Below are 13875 nucleotides of genomic sequence, written 5' to 3'. Positions count from 1 at the left end.
TGTCAGAAGCTTTGGGGAGATCTTGAAGGATGTTTGGCTGACCTTCTCCTGGCTGGGACAGGTACAGGCACTAGAGAGGAGGATCCCAGGAAATACCAAAGAGGTAACAACAATCCATGTCATCTTGTCGAGGAACCTACCATGAAGTGGACATGTGAGCTGGACTGAAAAGAAAACTTACCTTTGATAAGATGCAATATAATCAGTAAAAAAAAAACCATATTATCATGGGAAATATTTATTTTATTTAAAGCTAGATGCTAACAATCAATTTCTAAATTAAAAATGGGATACAATCGTCCTTTTTATTATAATTATGTCAGAAAGACCAACCGACCAAAAATGGGGAAAATCTGAAAGGGATACTAGTTAAACCAGGCTGTCTATAGAATCAATGAGTGAGGTGACCTTCAAGCTGGTTAAAAAAAAGCCTCCATCTTCGGGAGCCTGCTGGAAAAACACCGCTGGCCATCCTGAGCTGGGCCTGGTTAAGTGTCCAAAGGAGGAAATTCACTTTTCTCACCACTCAGCCTCAGGACTTTTCTTGAGGTGGGCATGGAGTCTGTTGAACCATGAAGATTCCCTTGAACTGTCCATGTTCCATTTCATTTAATTGTCCCCTCCTGCCAGTGAGCTGGGTCCATGTTCAACAAATTCAGTAGATCCCCTTGACTCTCTTGTTCTCTGGATCAAAAGGCGATTTGGTGTGGACTTTGGCTGGAAAAGGAACTCCCATCCTCTCCAAAATGTAGTTGCCACTTTTTATAAACTCGGGGGAGACCTGAGGGGGAAACAAAGCAAACCTGGCCTGTCACTCTTGCTTCTCTCCTACTTCTGTGAGAAAAGAGAAAGAATTCCTCCCCGCCTCTATCACACCTTGCTTAAAAGGCATCTAGCTACTAAATTATTCCACCGAGAAAGCCATCCTGCAGGAACAATGGAGGGAAAAAAAGGGGGGGGGAAGGAATGATCCTACAGGCAAAATTCTGTCTCTTACAAACTCTGAATGTTTTATGTCAAAGAAAAATGCTTAAAAAAAAGAGCTGTGACAATGTCATATTATTTATTCCAATTGCAGATTGTATATTTCCTGTATGAGGTAGAAAGGTGAGACAGCCAAAACAAGGGTTGTCTACTTGGGGGGCTTCGTCTTCTTTCCCAGGAGACCCACGAGGGGGGCGCTGCTCTACCCCAGATTCTTCTGCTGGCTCCAAAGAGGCCCCAAAGTCCAAGCCATCTCCTCACCCCAAAGTCTGCTTGGCTGTTCTCTCCTCCTCCCCTCTCAGAGTCTCCCTCCCAACAGCTCCCGTAAATATTCAGCAGCCTTCCTGAAGCCCCCCCCCCCATCTCCTCATTGTTCCACGACTGCAATTAGTGCAAGTGGCAACCCACACACATAACTCCGCTGGGTGGACTTTGTGTTTCTACCGGGCCCACTGGAGCTCCTGGGGGAGGCAGAAAAGCACCATGGTTGCTGTGGGGGGGGAGCACTGCTTTCTGAACAAACGGCCCCAGCACGGTGCCACTTATGACAGCTTTAATTGGGGTTTAGCATCGCCTGAGCAGATACTTGAATAGGTCTGTGGGGGCAGGACCCCTCCTGGCAGATCATTGTCAGGGTGAGTTTTGTGGGGTATCAGAAATCGGAGGAGGGGGGAGTTTGGAGGCTGCTGCTTAGAAACCCAACAGAGGAGGAGACAGCTTCCAGATTAGCTGCCAGGGCATTCAGGACCTGGGCCTCACGAAGCTGCCTTAAATCCTATGGCAATCTTTCGACTGCACATCAATGAGCCCGTTACTGAACTTAAGGGATTTGGCCTCAACAGGGGTGGGGTGGGGGCTTTTGAGGGATTTGCTCAACTGCAGGGGTCTCACTTTCAAAACAGCCAGTTGCAAACAGGGGCATTGCAAATTGCAAACGGGGTTGGTGGGGGGGGGAGGCATCATGCCCAGAATCAGAGCTGGCTCTTTCCTGGGAAGGGGCCCCAGTGTCTTTTGAGGGGCTTCTAAGCATGCAGAGAGACCCTGGAGGAGCTTCAGCAAGCGCTAGGTATGCCCTTGCAGGAGTCTGAGGGGGGAGAGAGAGCGCCCAGCTGACAAGGTGGAAGTACGTTCCAGTCCACGGAGGGTCTGAGGCCCTGACGCTGCCATCTACATCTTGCTGGCTCTCCTTTCAGATGGGACCAGGGAGAGCGATGGACATCCAAAGAGCCACATGGGCTTAGGTTAAAACACCCACCACAGCAGGGCAAACCATACCTAAAACTGGGATTACCCCAAAAGCAGAATGCAGGCGAAGGGCCCTTCCTTGGGGCAGCCTGGTGATCAGGTCTGGTTTGCACAGACAGACCAGCTGCTACTCTCTCCCTCAGAGGGTCAAGGGTGGGCACACGGAAGCAGGACACTGCTGTCCACATGGGCCAAACTGGATTGAGACCACTGTCATCCCCTGGACAGAGCCCAGTCCGAGCTCTCTGGGAGAACCTCTGGATTCTTGCTGGGGGGTGTTTGGACTCTGCCAATGGCGGCATTACCTGTTGCCTTATCTAGGCAAAGGAAATGCGAAAGGTCCAACCCTCTTTTCCTCAGCAGTTCATCTTTGCCAATCCAGATCAAGAAAGGAGCCATCAGCAGGACTGCACCTACAGCAGCCTTGGGGGTGGCCCCTGCGCAGCGCCCCCCCAGAACCAAATGAGGGTCGTGCTACTCACCAGCCCTCCATCGGGATCTCGGATGTAGCCGTAGGCAATCGTTTTGTTGATGGTGTGTCCAAAGTCCGCCCTTCGGATGTGCCCCACAACCCGGCCATTGCGCCAAATGGCCTCCAGGCCAAAGAGGGGGACTTTCCTGCAACACAGAGGGAGCCGCTGCTTCAAGAGAGGCCAAGGAGAGGCTGCACCACATCATGGACCACATCACTGCAAATGCTGGAACTGGTCAGACTGGGAAGCCAGTCTGAATTTAGCATAGACTGTCCCAGTCTTACTGGCTCTTTTGGGCGACAGCAATGCCCAACGCAGCTGGGACAGCCCCATGGAAAGGAGTCTCCACTGGCGTTTCAGACAAAGTGAGGCCTTTCCCCATGGGCCGAAGGGTCACAGTCTGCCTTCTAACCTTCAGCTTTGCTTCAGTTTCAGCCTATGGGTCTTTTCCTGCCTTTGGCTTCAACTGAGAACGAGGCAGGTAAGAGTCTTTTAGATACTTACAGACTGCTTTCACACCAGCCTCCTGTTCTGCAAGATTCTTTTTTCAAGAAAACCGATTAATATTCTGGTACGGTATTCTCAACTGAATGAATGACCTGGCCCCAAAGTGACAGCTGCCGCGCAGCTCCTGTTGTCATACAGTCAGCATTTGTTAGTGCCTCAACATCCCCCGCACCCTGCGCTCTACCACCCAGATGACTTTCCCCTTCTTCTTGCTCCCACTGCTGACCAGGCATGCTGGGCCAGGCTGGGCTTTGCACAGGGAAAACAAAGACCCCAAAGTCTGTTTCTTTGGCATGACGAAGCCAAGCCCAGCAACCAGGCTGGACACGCCTGGTCAGCAGCAGGAGCAAGGCGGCAGCCAAAGTCAGCTAGGGTGCAAAGCCTGGGGTGGAGTGTAGAGTGATGAAGGCAACCACGGCTGGGACTGGGTTGGGGCCTCTTCATGGTGGGGCAAGCAACCCCGAGTCGTGCTGATCAAGGCAGGTGCAGGCGGCCAAAAGGGCAGCCCTTTACTGGGGCTCAGGATGGGGAGGGACCAGCCCAGAGGGGCTCGGCTTCGGGTGGGTCCTTGGCAAAATTTGCATCACGATGGCAATGGGGAGTGCCAGGATTGCCATCGCTAAGCAATGCAGTCATGTGACGCCTGGCTTTGCAATCACATTGCTCAGCAGCAGAAACTCCACTCCCAATTGTGATTGCACTAAGTCAAGGACTACCTGCAGCTCCACTCTGAGTCCACTCAAGCTTCTCCAGGACTTTTAAAAGTCTATTCCCAGAACATGACACCAATTCCAGATGGCATCTAACCAGAGCAGAGCGAAAGTGAACCACTGCCACACAAAACTGGTTGCCATTTTAGCCGCTGCAGCCAATGCTTGCTCATGACCTAGAAATACATTACCTGATCCAATTCTTCTAATTTTCAGGATAATTTTAACCTTACTTGAACCTGAACATCTTCAGGACAGATGGGATAGACTTGCCTATTGTCCGGGTGGGACTAGAAGACCTCCAAGGTGCTTCCAACCCCAGGATTCTAGAAGGGGGTGTGAATCGTACTGCAGAGTCAGCAGTGAACATTATCAGATAAATGCTACAGCTCAGCAAACTTTAAATAAAATCCATTATGAAAGATCAGGGACCTCTGAGTGTCAAGTTTTGAAATCCTCCAGAGAGGGGCTCTTCTCTCCCTGGACAGACTGGGGGTGGCGACCATGCCTGCCACCAGCTACTCACGCGTCGATGGTGAAGCAGGCCAGGCGGCGGACGAGACCGGCGCCTCTCTGGGCCTCAACTGCCTCCCGTCCCAGGAAAGCCACGTCCGACTTCAGCTTGCAGGTGAAGGCCAGGCCAGCTTCCAGGGGACTGTCGTCCGAGCGGAGATCTGCGTGCCAGTGCCGATAACCTGGGGGGCCCAAGAGAGGCTCCGTTCTGAGAGGGACCCAAAATACCCACTGCCCACCTGGGGAGTCCCGAGGCAAATATCAGGATTCATCGGGGTACTTTTGGGGACAGCTCAAAGGAAACAAATCGAGGGGGGGTAACTACTCAGGAGTCCCCAGCCGCAGAGCTCATCACGTGCCCCACCCAGGCCCCTGGGCAAAGAGGACTTTTGGCCCCAAACTCAACCAAAGCGTCTAGGCCTCCTCCCCAGCCCCCTTGACTTGGCTAAAAGAGCAGCAGGCAGAAAAGAGCCAAAGGAGGAGGGGGCCCTTGCAAATGGAGCTGGGGGCTCTGAATTCTTGACTCCCCTCCCCACCCGTTCACAGAAAATAATACTATTTGCTGAAAGCCTTGGCAGTTGGAAGAAAGGAAGGAAAAGAGGGAGGGAGGGAGGAAGGAAGGAAGGAAGGAAGGAAGGAAGGAAGGAAGCTCTACAATTAGGCTGCGAAGTGAAAGGAAGCCAGACAGCTTGCCTGAAGTGTCTCCCTTGCTCTCTCTTCTATTAATGGAACAAAACCATGACAACAAATTAAATCAGCAATGTGGGCAGTTTTTTCTGATCCTTTTTCTTGCATTGCTAATTGCTAGCCTAATTGCAGACTGCTGGGATTTGGGGTCCAGTTGGAATGGATTTATTAAGACAGCTTAGTGGACCCGAAGGAAGCAGAACTCAGACCTGTGAGGAAAGCACAATTAGGAAATATACAGGCAGGAGAGAGAAATGCAAGCAGAACTTTAATATTGTCTAAAAATTAAAATAGCTGAAACTTTAAAAGGTTTGATCTGCCCGCTCTCCATAAAGAGACTTTCCCCCACTTCCGCCTAACCTGGCCTGCCGGCACCTTTTTTCTGCCAGACCGAGGCTGCCTCCACGCACAGCCTCTGACTGGCCCAAAGCCACAAACTAACTCGCGGGTCTCGCTGGGGCCACTTTTTGTGTACCATCAAGGCTAGAAGAGAGCTCTCCAAGGAGCAAGGCTACCGAAGCAAGCAGCTGGGCAGGGGCTCATCTTCCTCACTCCGGTTCCCTCACTGGACCTAAAAAGGCTGCTGGGAGAGAACCGACTCTGCCCCAAGCATGTGGGGCGGGGCGGGTGGGGTTCCTGGACAGCAATGGGGAAGGCAGGCAGTCTGCACCCCTTTGAGAGCCTGGGCCCCACTGCTCTTTGCATGCACAGGGACCCTCATGGGGGGAGGCAATCCTGAAGTTTCCCCCCAAACCTTTCTCGATGCTGAGGGAGTCGATGGCCCTGTATCCGGCGTTTGCAATGCCGTGCTTGGCCCCGGCTTCCATGACAGCCCGGTAGACTTTCAGGCAATGCTCCCGGGGCACGTGTAGCTCCCAGCCCATCTCGCCCACGAAGGACAGCCTCATGGCCCGCACCTGCCGACGGACGGACGGGGGAAGAGGCGGTCAGGGGAGGGCAGCAGGCGGAGCCTCGGGCAAACTGCCTCCTGCCACCACTTTGAGAAACCTGATTTATCCATAGCAAAGAAACTCCATTCTTCCCCTTTCCCCCTTTCTTCAAAGCGAGCCAGCCCCCCCCCCTCGCTTGCAGAGAGCTGCTCAGCTCTGCTCAGAATGAGTCCCCTCGGCATCTTGGGCAAAGTGTTTGGTGTCTTAGTCCAGGCTTGCTAGCGGGGGGGGGGGGCAAAGAGGGGAAACCTTAGGCCAACCGTCCCCAGAGGATGGGTTCTGTCTGCTCTGCTCTCTGACAGGACTGGGGCTGCTCCAGGCAAATTCGGAGGGGAGGGGGAGGAGCGGGGGGGGGGCTCGGAAGGCCCTTCTGGGAGTTGCCCCAGCCATGGCCTGGGCTTGCTCTGGGCTGTGCCGGCCCCATCCTTTTTCCCTGGGAAGGGCTGAAAGCAGCTTCTTGCACAAGGCACTCAGCACCCCCAGCTCTCTTGTCAATGCTGCTGGGAGGGTGACAGCCGCCGCACCTGCCTCCATTGTCAGAAGCCCAAAATAAACCCTGAACACCTGTCCTCCTTCCCCTCCCTGGCTGCCTCGGGAGCCTCTTCCAGGAACAACTCTGGAGAGCCAAGCTGGGAAGGGAGGAAGCCTCTTAGCCACTCTCAGCCACAGCCATTTCAGGCCATTCCCTCCCCCCCCCCACACACACCACATTCCCTGTTATAACATCAGCAAAGACACTGCATGGGAGAGACCCTGGGATACCCTGAGCTTAGCCTCTGAAATGAGGCCTCCAGGGTCCCTGGGCTGTACAGCTTCAGAGAAACCCCTCACCCCTAATGCCCAACCCAGTGCCCACAAGATGGCAGAGCACTCTGAGAAGTGACCAAACGAGAGAAGACCCCTCACCCTGGCTGTGCCGGTCCTGGCTTGGCCAAACCAAATTCCATTCTCCAACACAGTCCTAACACCCCAGACTCTTTTTGCCTTTGGCCTCATTGCCTAGTTCAGCTGTAGGAGACCGACGGGGCTCTCCCAGCCTGTTTTAAACAGACACACACACCCCCATCCATCCATCCCCTGAAAACCCAGACCCCTCCCCACCCATCCCCAGCAGAAATAAAAGAGGCGGAGGCTCATTTTCCAGAGCCTTTGGTGGGGGAGGGGAATCATTTGCCTTCCAGACCACTGGCAGAGAAGGGGCGGCATGAACGTCACCCACCCAGGAAAGAAATCTTTTAAAAGCTCCAGAATCTTCTTCTGCAGACTCCTGGGACGGCTCGACTTCCTGTCACCCTGGCAATTCTCAGGGGGTCTTCTCTCCCACCCAGCATCAGCTGCTGTGGGTCAGTCCTTGGTCTCCCAGAAGCTCCAGCATCCCAGAAGGACTGGCTCCCAGCAGCCCCACTCCTGATTGGGCCCCTCTGCTGATGCTCGGAAGCCAACAGAAGGCAGGCAGGGTTGCCCAACCGTGTGTGACCTGTTTGGCAGGCTCAAAAATAAGCCCTCCTTTAATTGCCTTCAATAAGGGGTTAATAAACCTTGTTTTCAACCAGGGGCCACACATGCCATGTCGCAGCCAAGTGGGCAGGGTCCAGATATTCATCAACGGACAGGATGGCTCACTCCTGACAGAATTACCTGTACGTTTCACAGAGCCCCACAGAGTCCCCATTTCACCTGGAGACTCCTGTCAACCTTCAGGAGATGCAAGAGAAACAAGACTTCTGCTTCACCTCCAACCTGAATGATAGTCTGAACCATGTTGGGCCAATGAGAGACAATAAACAGAACATGGCAAGATGGAGGCCTTGTTGGCAAGGGCTTCCTGAACTGAGACCTTCCCCCCACCTCAGGGGAGGTGCTTCCCTCTGAAGGAAGAAAGATGAAGTCTGGGAGGGCTCATCAAGAGTTACCCCCTGGGTGCCAGGAGCACCTTTAGACAGAACATCTGCCCTGACCATCTCAGCTGCTCTCGCTCCTGATGCACAAACATTTCAGTGGTCCATGCCATAGGTCTGCCCCAGCTTCTGGTCCTGAGTCACTCAAGGCCCTGCAACCTGCCTCCCTCCCAGGCCTCCTTCCCCATAAATGTCCTTCTAAGGGCCCTGCTGTACCGATCCAGAACCACCACTGTGCAACACACCTCCCAGCAGGGAGCAGCTCTGCCTTTTTGGCTTGCAGATGGTACCAACTGAAGTGAGCGCCAGGCAGCGTTTCATCCCAGCCAGGAACATCCACACCAATCCACAAAGCAGGAAAACGCAATACTTAGACACCTAAGAAGCTAAGGAAAGGGCTTTGGGACCCACCAGAAACCCCCCAAAGCTCTGATCTCCCCTTTCTGAATGGCAGCAATAAACAGCATTTTGGGCAGGGCCTAAGAGGGGGAGCAGAGTGGTGGCCGGATCCTGTCTCTCTCGGCTCTTCTCTCTTCTTTTCTGGTCTGCTCTGATTCATCCTGATGATCCTCAGCTTCCTTTGGCTTTCTGGAGGACTTCAGCATGCAGAGTGCGTTCCCCCTCCCCCCCCCTCCAGAGAATGGTGAATCTGCTTTTCTTCTAAGGATCTGTCTGGCCTTTTCTACTCTACTTGAGGAAGCTGATGGGGCCTCCTTTTCTGGAAGCCTGACAGACCGACATGGCCTCTCTGCTTCAGCCACTTGCCCTGAAGGGACAGGGGTCCTCCAAGACCAGCTCCACCCGCCCTTCCCCCTCTCCTGGCCACCAACTTCCCCGAGGTCTCTGCTCTCATTCTGCTTCTTACCCTGGACTGCCTCTGGCTTTTTGGGGTCTCTGCATCTTCCCCCACCCCGGGTGAGCTTCCCATCTTCTGCACACCAGCATTTGGGCTGCTGAACCCCAGCTGGGGCATGGTCAATTGCAAGACCAATGGCCACATCTCAGCTGACCTGCCGCAGTGTCCCATGAGGGTTAACCACCACGGAGACTGGCCTCCTCCACCTCTTGCCCACCCTGAAACCTTTTGCCAAGAAGAGTGAGTGGGCGGCAGCCGGAAACCTCAGAGGAGGTTGGGGTGGCAGCAGCTTCATTCCTACCCTTGCATTGAATTACACACACACACACACACACACACACACACACACACACACACACACACACTTATTCCTGTACTTTTCCACTGCTCCTGCCAAGCAGTGATTTTACTCTGGTTTTTATTCCTTTGGGGCGTGTGACTTAATGGCAGTCCTGACTTGCGCCTGTTAGTAGAGGAGAAGCAGGTCCCTTATTTCGTTCCTTTCCTGACCTGCCTCCTTGGGAGCAAAGGCAGCTCCTTCCCTCGTCCCTCACAGGCCAAAGTCCAGCAAAAGGAGTCCAGGTTTTGCAATGTCCTTGATCCTCCAGCAGAGGATAAGAAAAGAGAAATGGCACTTTCTTACTTTCACCTTTTCCTGCCCTGCTACCCCCCCCACACTCAGAAGGAGCCCCAAGGAAAGCACCTCCTCCCCCCAGGCCCTGCCCCAGCCCTGGGAAGCCCCTACCGTGCAGCCAGCAGCCTTGGCCAGCTGATGGGTGGAGAATGGGAAGGCTTCGTTGCTCAGGTCCACATCAAGCACTTCTTGCAGGACGGTCCGGCTGCACAGAGGAGAACATCCCGATGAAAGAGCCCCACCCTCACTGCCAGCCCCGAGCCTCCAAAGAGGGCCTGGCTCCCTCAGAGACAAAGAGCATCGCAGCAGTCCCATGCCAGAGCCCCCCCCCTTGGCCAGCGCACCAAGAGCCCCTGTTGCCAAGGCAGCTACGGCGCCAGCACCCGCAGCCACCTTAGTCCCGCCAAGCGTTGGGTCAGCTCAGCTCAGCCAGCCACAGACAATGCACACGCCACGGAACCCCAGCCACAGCCCTCAGACCTGGGCCTGCAGGTTTAAGCATAAGGAGCTTGGTCCTCTCACCCCGCTTCAGGTTTGGTAGAAGGTTAAATCGCTAACCAATTTTATAACAGATTGGGCACAGACAAAAGCACAAGCGTCTGAAAACAGAATATTCTGGATCCTGATTTTGTATCAAGAAACCTTAATTTCAAGCTGGACAAGTCATGTACCCCAACTGCATAAGGTCTTTCAATATTTGCCTTTGAAATCGCGTCCTTTTAGCCTTCATACATGCAGGCAATCTAATGACTAACATCTTTCTTATTTATTTATTTTTAAGTGAAAATGACTTGGTTGGCCTTAGGAGGTTGGCCTTAGGAGGAACGTCTTAGGCTGAACGTTCCAGCTTTGGGCAGATTCCTAAAAATCTCAGCTCTCCTTCTCCACCCCCACCCCAACAAAATATGCCCAGAATATCTACAGTTTGGGGTGGATAGCTGATTTGACAATCACACATTACATTTCAAAGCCTCCCACACTTCTAATAAATGTGTAGCAAACAGCACAAGATGAACATGGATAGACTGTGAGCTATGATTTTCTTGGGGATATGTTGACATTCTACATAAGTTTAAGATGGCTGTGAAAGCAAAATATTTGATATTATGAACTGGCCAGGAAGAGCAGCTGGTGATTTGCTGTAGGCCTGACCTGTGCTTGTGTTCCCTGGGCTCAGATACCCCAGCCTCCCACGTGCAAAGACACAAGCCTGGGAGGTTGGTGAGTACATCAGGCTCTTCCCTTCTGCACAAGGAGCACTGCGCACCCATGATCTGGGAGGCAGCTGTGCAAATCCCCTCCAGGTTGACAAGCAAATGAGGCCCTTCAAGGGCAGCTTTCAAAGCCACAAAGCAAAGAGTCCACCAGCCCAGGAAGAGCCAATCTGGACTCGGAAGGAGCTGAGGCCTGGACCAGCTTCCCTGCTCACCACACCTGGGCCTGTCTGGGGGAGACTGGAGGTCAACTGGCAGAAGAAGAAAGCTGCTATCTTGGGTGGCTTCTTTAGTAAATAATTTGGTCCTTCAACTGCTCATACTGGCATGGCCAGCCTAGGCACTCTGCCAAGTGGGCAGGGAGGAGGAGGTAAGACTTGGCACCCTGGGCCTTGATACGATTGAACCCTAAGCTCTTGGGCGGGGGGAAGGTCACCACTTCTGCATTGGATCAAACTCTGAGACTGACCTGGCAGGGCCTTGAATGCTGATCATGCCCAGCTCTTCCGACTGGTCGATCAACTGGCACTGAAAGTGCTTCTCCTGCAGCACCGTCCTGATGTGTGACCAGTTGTACTGGGCAGCAGCGCCCCCAATAGCCAGGTAATAGCCATCCCCTAAAAAGGACGAGAGTCAAGTTGGCAAGTGCAGCAGCTCCCCTGAAGCTGTGGGTTGTGGTGCCAGCTAGCCAAAGGGAAAGGGTGGCTCACAGAGCCCTGCAGGCATGGCTGATGGATGGACTGATTGGCTGAATTCATCCCCACCGCAATTCAGGAGACTCAGTTTACAAGTGAACTGATGCTCTGTTGATAGCTGCCAACACCCTTAAATCTTGGCTGCCCACTTTTAGATTGAGGGCCAGGCAGACCCTCTGCTGCCTCCAAGTGTCCTGAGACCCCAAAAGCAGAGCTGAATCCCCGCCAAAAGTATAACAAGCCCTTTCCTGGGACCAGACAATCCAAATTTTGCATTTAATGACATTATAAATAAAGTCGCTTTCCTTTGACCAAGATGATGATGATGATGATAGTAGTAGTAGTAGTAGTAGTAGTAGTAGTAGTAATAATAATAATAATAATAATAATAATAATAATAATAATAATAATAATAAAGTTGAAAGGGACCTTGGAGGTCATCTAGTCCAACCCCCTGCTCAGGCAGGAAGCCCTATACCATGAGATGGTATAGGTCAAGGATGTCAAACTGCCGGCCCACGGGCCGGATGCATCATGCAGAAGCCGCGCCCACCCCCATTGCCGGAAATGGCAAAACCATCCCGAAACGTTGCGTGACGTCACATGACATCGCAAGTTTGACATGTCTGGTATAGGTTCTCCTGCTTGAGCAGGGGGCTGGACTACAAGACCTCCAAGGTCCCTTCCAGTTCTATTCTATTCTATTTCAGATAAATGGCTGTCCAGTGTTGGAATATTCACAACTTCTGGAGGCAGGTTGTTCCACTGATTAATTGTTCTAACTGTCAGGAAATTTCTCCTTAGTTCCAGGTTGCTTCTCTCTTTCGTTAGTTTCCATCCGTTGCTTCTTGTCCTGCCTTCTGATGCTTTGGAGAATAGCTTGACTCCCTCTTTTTGTGGCAACCCCTGCTATCACCCTCATCCTTCTCTTCTAGACATACCCAATTCCAGCAACCGTTCCTTATATGTTTTAGCCTCTAGTCCCCTAATGGCATCCTGCTGACCTTTCACCTGCCATTTTCTTGGCACTGCCAGAAATAATTGACCAACCATTGGATTTGTAACTGGCTGACCAACCGCACTCAATTTCCATTTACTTTTACATGGAGGGTACCTCAGGGTTCTGTCTTAGGCCCAGTATGCTTCAATATCTTCATAAACGATTTAGATGAGGAGATAGAAGGAGAACTCATTAAATTTGCAGACAACACTAAGCTGGGGGGAATAGCCAATACTTTTGAAGATAGACTCAAGATATAGAAGGATCTTGACAGATTTGAACACTGGGCCATATCTAACAAAGTGAAATTCAGTGGTGAGAAAAGTAAGGTTTTACACTTAGGAAAGAAAAATCCAAATGCACAGGTATGGAATAGGTGGAAGCTGGCTTAATAGCAGTAACTGCAAGAGGGATCTAAGATTCCTAGTGGATCACCATTTAAATATGAGCCAGCAGTGTGCTGCAGCTGTCAAAAAGGCCAATGCAGAGGGATAGAATCAAGATTACGTGAAATATTGGTACTGCTTTATAAAGCCTTGGTAAGAGCACACTTGGAATACTGTGTCCAGTTTTGGTCACAATATACAAAAGAGACTCTGGAAAGAGTGCAGAGAATAATAACAAAGCTGATTAGGGGGCTGGAGGCTAAAACATATAAAGAACAGTTGCAGGAATTGGGTACATCTAGCCTAGAGAAAAGAAGGACTAGGGGGGACATGATAGCAGTCTTCCAGTATTTGAGGTGATAGCACAAAGAAGAGGGGGTCAATTTATTTTTCAAAGCATCAGAAGGAAGACAAGAAGCAACAGATGGAAACTAACCAACTAAGGAGAAACTTCCTAACAGTGAGAACAATATATCAGTGGAATGACTTGCCTTCCGAAGTTCTGGTTACTCCATCAGTGGAGGCTTTCAAAAAGAGACTGGACAACATTTTTTCCGAAATGATATGGGGTCTCCTACTTGAGTAGGGGGTTGGACCAGAAGACCTCCAAGATCCCTTCCAATAATGACGATTCACCTTCTTCCAACTTATCCTGCACCGCTGGGCTTCCTTGTGGCATCTCAGGGAAGAGAAGTCCCAACCTCAGCCCCTACTGTGTGGAGTGCCACAGGCTTCGGGGTTTTCTTCCCTCCTTTTTAGCATCTTCATAAGGTTTCTAGCGGAGCTCATTCACCATATTGATTAGCATCAATATGCTAATCACGCTCAATTAAACGTGACTCCACTGAATTAAGTGATGCTGTGGGTATCCTGGGGTCTGGAGGCTGTGAGGGTCTAGGTCAGGGTAGGCAACCTTGGCTCTTTTATGACTCGTGGAATTCTGGGAGTTGAAGTCCACGAGTCATAAAAGAGCCGAGGTTGCCTCCCCTGGTCTGGGTGGAGAGCATCAGGCTTCAGCTGAGTGGCTTTGACCTGTTGGGACCCACCCATTCCAGGACTTTGCCATCTTTGGTGCTGGCTGGGGTTGCAATATGGGGGTGCTCTTAGACCCATGACTCATGCT

General features: G+C 51.9%; 1 protein-coding gene across 1 annotated transcript in view; it reads right to left on the bottom strand.

Moving 5' to 3' along the window:
* Window positions 1-312: 312 nt before the first annotated feature.
* SARDH (sarcosine dehydrogenase) overlaps window positions 313-13875 on the bottom strand; it is an 82818-nt gene continuing 69255 nt past the window's right edge. The window contains exons 17-22 of the mRNA XM_015819974.2: window positions 11141-11288; window positions 9569-9662; window positions 5874-6036; window positions 4446-4614; window positions 2712-2847; window positions 313-781 (exon numbers count right to left, since the gene is read on the bottom strand). Of these exons, the coding sequence (XP_015675460.2) occupies window positions 656-781; window positions 2712-2847; window positions 4446-4614; window positions 5874-6036; window positions 9569-9662; window positions 11141-11288 (836 nt within the window). The 3' untranslated portion in view covers window positions 313-655. The remainder of the gene's footprint in view (window positions 782-2711; window positions 2848-4445; window positions 4615-5873; window positions 6037-9568; window positions 9663-11140; window positions 11289-13875) is intronic.

This window comes from Protobothrops mucrosquamatus, unplaced genomic scaffold, assembly GCF_001527695.2.
Source record: "Protobothrops mucrosquamatus isolate PMUCROS unplaced genomic scaffold, P.Mucros_1.0 scaffold1036, whole genome shotgun sequence".
In the NCBI taxonomy this organism is placed as follows: Eukaryota; Metazoa; Chordata; class Lepidosauria; order Squamata; family Viperidae; genus Protobothrops; species Protobothrops mucrosquamatus.
This window is presented reverse-complemented; position numbering and strand designations above follow the sequence as displayed.